Here is a 6,017-nt window from a genome sequence, read left to right as displayed (position 1 = left end):
TTGGGGCACTACAGACGACCGGCGATTGTCAACGTATAGTGTGTCTTGGGCAATTGAACCTGGTGGTGCCCATCCCTCTCCAGGTTGTATGCAGTTTAACATCATACCCAATCATTTTCAGTCATTAATTTTCTATACCCTTTTCTTCTGCTGTCACGGATTGCGGGGTTGCTGGGGGTTGACTGGGGGCGTGATGCAGGGTACGCTCTGGGCAGCATGTACCATTCAAATTCCATGTCCCCCCGCCAACCCTAGAATGTGATCAAGACTTTGCCAAAGGTGGAAATTGTAGACCAATTCCTCATCCAGACGTTCCCAGCTGTCCCTCACTTTCTTTTGGGGCTTGGTGACAAGTGTGAGAACTTTCGTCTGGCATCTTCACCTACCACCTGATGCAACTCACCACCAGGTAGTGATCAGTTGACAGATTAGCTCCTCCCTTTACTTGAGTGTTATGAACATATGGCCGGAGATTGCCTGATATAACCTCAAAGTTAAGAAGGCAGTCAGAGTCTGCAACATGCCACGACACCCCTGAATCCAAAAATTTTACCCTTTTTGCAGCCTAAAAGAAAAGTGGTAAGTTGACTTTGACCTAGTTTTCCAAAGGTGAAGGTCATCATCACATTTTTGTGTCTCTGGCTTCCTGAAAATGTTGCTTTTTGTTTTGTGATTGTATTTCATCATGTCTCAGAGATGTGTACCTAAAAAAGTATATAAGTAAAAATTTGACACTGACCTAGTTTTTCAAGGTCAAGTTTGTCATCTGATTTTCATCCCCTTGCCTCCCTGAATATAACGCCTTCTGTTTTGTCTTTGTATCTTATCCGGTTCCTGAGATATGTGCAAAAAAATGTACAAAAGTTGAAATTTGACCTTAACCTACTTTTCTCAAGGTCAAGGTCATCATCTCATTTTCATCCCCTTTGCTGCCCGAGTAATGTGCTTTTTCTTTCATCTTTCTTCCTGCAACATTAACCTGGAACATGTTGTTAGTTATGGTAAAACTGTGACTAGCTTGGAAGTTCAACAACTGAACATCATTTGAGTTTAAATTGGGCAGGCTATGCCTCCCAGTCATGCCCCTCCAGGTTATACTGTCGTTGTACACGTGAGCATTGAAATCCCCCATCAGAAGAAGGGATTCCTCTTCAGGGGCACTTTCCAGCACCCGTATCAAGGACTCCAGAAAGGGTGGTTAGTCTGAACTCCTGTTTGATGCATGTATGCAAGCAAAAAGCAGAATCCCTTCCCTAACCTGAAGGCACGTGGAAACAGTCCTTTCATCCACTGGATGGACCCACGTCCCTTTTTCAGGATGAGCATGGATGAAGGCCCCGCCATCAGGCGCTCGCTGGTGTAACCCTTCACTGGGCATGGCACCATGGCCCCGGTATCCCTCAGGGTGAGGTACTCATTGTATTGAGTACTTCCCATCATGGATCATTTTAAACCACACTTCATCTGAATCTTCACTCAGAAACTCTTTACTATTGAAGTCCCTACCAGTGGAATATTACAATTGCAAATTGGACTATGCCTGAATTGCAATATACTGCGATACTGTTGAATAACGGTAGTAGCAATATAGCTAAGGCCTTCAATTCTGACCTGGCACGGACACACTCAGAATTTTCTTAATCATTTGACATTCCCCTGTCGTCATAGGTATGTGCTTGCTGTCATATACAGTATTTTTTTACTTTGTAAGCTAACTGTTACTCATTTCAGCTAACTGGGAGCCAGCTCATACAGCCTAAGTCTGGTCAGATCATTGATCCATTCAATGTCGTGGACAGAACGTCAACTCGGATACCTGAGAAAGGAGAGATACTTCTTCAGCCACGAAACCATTGTTCTGCAGAGACTAAGGCCCACACTGATGTCACAGTCGCGAGAGGTATTGCGACAACCCAATGGAATCCTCAAAGTCCAAATGTGGTCAAGAGTGATAGCTTCCAGTCCCAGTTGCTCCTTGGTGCTCAGGCCACCATACAAGGAATCAGGAAAACACAGATGACAGATAATGTTAGCAACCCTCCAAGCAGGTCTTCCATCCTCAGTCTCTCAGATATCTTCACATCCACTGAACTCAGGATCCGAAGTAGCTTTGACACATCAACCTGCAAACCCAATTCCAAGAAAGGTCTTTCACAGTTTGTGAGAAAAGGGACTCGTGTGCCTGTGAGGATTCACAAACTCTCAGGAGGAGGTGAGTTCTCTTGGGACTACAGAGTTGAAGGGCAACATGTAGCTGTACAGCATTTGCAAGTAGTTATTGAAGTCTCGATAATGTGGAATGTTCAACAGGAATGTAATTTATGCCTTTTATGTTTGATCTTAGAATACAAGGAAATTTCTGCGTGTAAGCTTCAAACATTTCAGCATTTGTTTGTGAAGGACAGGCCGGCCTTTAAGTCCCCCCAAAGCTTGGCGTCCAACAAAACCTATTTGGTGCACCTTGAGACGAGCTCTTTATTTGGCAAACAAAGACGAAATCAAACCAAACATGTGAGATTCCAAGCTACTGAAGATGTCATCAGTCATGCAGGTACATTTGTCAGAGACAGTGATGAAAATAACCCTCTGGTCAGGTCAAAAATCATCACTGAAAAGCATTTTGTGCTTCACCAGGCAAGAACACACGCAATGACTGCAACAAGATTACAAATTACAAACGAGCCGTCCTGCCACGGAAGAACCCAACCACCAATGAACCCAGACACCCATTGGCAAATAATAATATTCATATTCAGCCACTGATGCACCCAGAGAAGAGCCTATCTCTTGTCATCAAACAGATCTCCTCAAATGACTGGTAAGACATGGCTCGGGGACACAGTCTTGTCATGATGTTCTGCTGCAGCTGGTATGTTTGACATTTAGCTTTTTAGTACAGATACCCATGTTCTTAAGCTATTTGACAGACTAGTGAAGAACCCATAAATACTGGGAATAAAACTGGAGTTGATCTCAGCATAGCATAAACTCATACTTCAAGACATGACAGCAAAATACTTTCAACTATGATTGATTTGGTGTTTGGTGCAGTTAATGATTTTAATTTTTTTGGTGATGTTGTAGGGAGAAGAAAGTAATGGGCATGGGAATATTGCAAGTTCTGGCAAGAAATCATTCATTGATCCTGAAGCCCAAACTCCACCTTGTCTGCTCTTTCATTATTGCAGAGGTCAAATTCTATAAATTCCTCTTTCCATTTCCGTTTTCATCTTAATTTGCTGATGTGCCTGTGAGTCTGTAGATGGAAATCTGATCATGTTTATTCTATTGGTGCAGTTGAAAACCGGGTGCCCAGCAGTTGTCTCCTCTGCTATAAACACATTACATGAGCTCTATGTTCATCTCAAGACTGCCATGGACCCAGAGACTGAAGTAACAGGCCAAGCTCTGCTGCTTAAAACTAAAGAAAACATAAGTGCCACCACTCAAGAGGAAATCAATGCTGCTCTTGAAGCGCTGGTGCAGAACTGTGGCTACATTTGTGTTGCCGATGTCCTGCTTAACACTGGTGTTGGGTAATTAAGGACTGAATTATTGTTTGCATGAAATAAGGTAACATGCATCATAGTCATATGATTAATTTTAATCAGACATCCCTGTTTTTTCCTCCTTCAGTCACCGTTCTGTTGCTATAAGATATACCACAGCAAAACTCCTCCACCAGCTGGCCAACAGAATGGGTGTTGATCGCGTGATGACAGCAGGAAGGGGTTTCAATGAACGCTTCCTTGTTGCTGTTTCAAAACTGTCCATGGATGTTGCACAGGAAGTGAAGTGGGTTATCAAATTCTATACTTTAGTATGCAATTTGACAATCTTCTATTAATTAAAATTATTTCCCCCTCAGGGACCATGGTCAAAAAATCCTGAGGGAACTGTCCATCCACAAGACCTTTCAAATGCTGTGCAAACGGGCTCTGCCAGAGAGAAACAGAAATCCTCTGGCAAGGATTCTTGGGAACCCAGCAGCCAATGACTGCAAGAGAAGAGATGAACCACGGTTAAACACTCGAGCTAAAGTGGTGCCAAATGTTTACGGCCACAAAACCACCACCAACAAAGTCGATGAGTTGCCAACGGGGAACCAAAAAATGATACCACCAACTACAAAGAACAAAACAGCTAAGCCATTGACTAAACCAAGAAAGATAATAACCAATGGATGCACCCAACAAACTGCAACAAACCAAAATGTTGAGCTGCAGCCATTGACGGACCCAGAGAAGAGCCTTTCTCTCTCCTTCACACAGCTCTCCTCAGATGACTGGTAAGAATCTCAGAGACACAGCCTTAAGTCAGGGTGTTAACTGGAATGTTTGACATGCAGCCTTTCTGTTTGACACTTCATACACATTTTATTAAGCTACAACATGGAGTTTAGAAAAAAGCCAGTGGATATTTGGAGTAAGAATTCATTTGGTGCCACATCTCAGCATATCATAAACCTAAACTGACATGACTCTCTTCCTCTATATTATAATGGCGCTTGTGTCTCCATTTGTACAAGCATTACACTAGGAAACTGTACGGATCGCAGCCCGGTCCTGATTATTATGGTCGTGTGTACAAATGCAGGTGTTCGAACGAACAGAGGGAGAAGCAACGGTGCAATTTACATTTAACGTTGGAAAGATTTACTCTAGCGCTTTCAACTGCAGGCATGTCATGACTGTTTGTGTTGTGCAGGGCAATTAATGAATTGTTATTATCCAGGGAGAAGAAAGTAAATGGCATGAACGTAATACGAGCTTTGGCAAGACACCATTCTTTGGTCCTGAAGCCCAAACTCAAGCAAGTGTGTCAGATCCTTAGTGCAGAGGTAATATTCACAGATTCTCTATATGTCTGTTTCCATCTTTATCTTTCATGGATCGTTACTTCCTGTCGTGTCTGAGTCCACAGACTGAATTAATGCTTACTCTTTTCATGCAGGTGAAAAACTTGCGCTCAGTAGTTTCCTGTTTGGCTACAAGCACATTACGTGAACTATACATTAACCTCCAGACGGCCATGGACGTGGAGGCTGAAACAACTGGACGAGCTCTGCTGCTGAAACTGGGAGAGCAGAGACTGGACTTTGAGAAACAGTCAGTCCAAACAGCACTTGATGCAATGGTCGAGAACTGCAGCTGCAAATGTGCCATCAAGATTCTGCTTGACACAGGACTGAAGTAAGAGAGAATACTATACTGTAACAGCTGGTGTTCACATGAAATAAGGTGACATACGTCACGATCGGTCTTTCTTATACTTTTCTGTTCTTGTCCCCCTTCAGCCACCGTTCTGTTCCCGTCAGAGGGACCACAGCCAAACTTTTTCACCAGGTGGTTGAAAAAATGGGAGTGGATAAGCTGATGACAGCAAGTAGGCATCAGGCCGAGAGCTTGCTTCTTGCTATCTCAAAACTGGCTGTGGATCCGGCACAGGAAGTGAGGTGGGTTATCAGGTTCTATACATTTGAAGTATAGTTTAGCTGGCTCATGTTTAAAAATCTTTATTAACATTTCTTCAACAGACACTATGGTCGAGCCATCCTTCAAGATATGTCGCTCCACGAGGACTTTGAAAAGATGTGGCTGACAGTTGTACCAGACAAAGACCGACATCTGCTGCAAAACGTTCTGAACAAACAGCCTTAATGCCGCTTCAGTTTTGTAAACTGTGACACCTTTGTTTAGATTCCATGCTTCATCAAAATCAGCTGTTTTGTGATAAGAGCCCATTGCCCTATGAGACCACAGTGAACAGCTTAGTATGTAAGTGTGACATGACATTACTGCTACGGCGTATGAAGCGGCAGAAAATGAGTGAATGACATTAAAGTAGTACTATGGAAAGGCTGATGTGGTGAGCAGGTTTCCCTCCCAGAGGTAATCAGGAGACTGTATAGAATACTGTATAATTTATAATATACTGTACCTGGCGTCTGAAGCCAAAACTATGGTCAACTTTGCTATGATACTGTTAAAAATGGAAGTCACATGTATGCTATAAAA

At 43.0% G+C, this 6,017-nt stretch overlaps 1 protein-coding gene across 1 annotated transcript; it reads left to right on the top strand.

Moving 5' to 3' along the window:
* The first annotated feature begins 2,719 nt into the window (after positions 1 to 2,719).
* On the top strand, positions 2,720 to 5,660 carry LOC137596211 (uncharacterized). The gene is made up of 9 exons (XM_068316522.1): positions 2,720 to 2,818; positions 3,085 to 3,190; positions 3,298 to 3,536; positions 3,637 to 3,795; positions 3,869 to 4,288; positions 4,735 to 4,840; positions 4,954 to 5,192; positions 5,297 to 5,455; positions 5,537 to 5,660. Exons 1-9 carry the CDS (start codon positions 2,763 to 2,765, stop codon positions 5,658 to 5,660), a joined length of 1,608 nt encoding a protein of 535 aa, XP_068172623.1. The 5' UTR covers positions 2,720 to 2,762.
* Positions 5,661 to 6,017: the final 357 nt, after the last annotated feature.

The sequence above is a fragment of the Antennarius striatus genome, chromosome 6 (assembly GCF_040054535.1).
Source record: "Antennarius striatus isolate MH-2024 chromosome 6, ASM4005453v1, whole genome shotgun sequence".
Classification (NCBI taxonomy): Eukaryota; Metazoa; Chordata; class Actinopteri; order Lophiiformes; family Antennariidae; genus Antennarius; species Antennarius striatus.
This window is presented reverse-complemented; position numbering and strand designations above follow the sequence as displayed.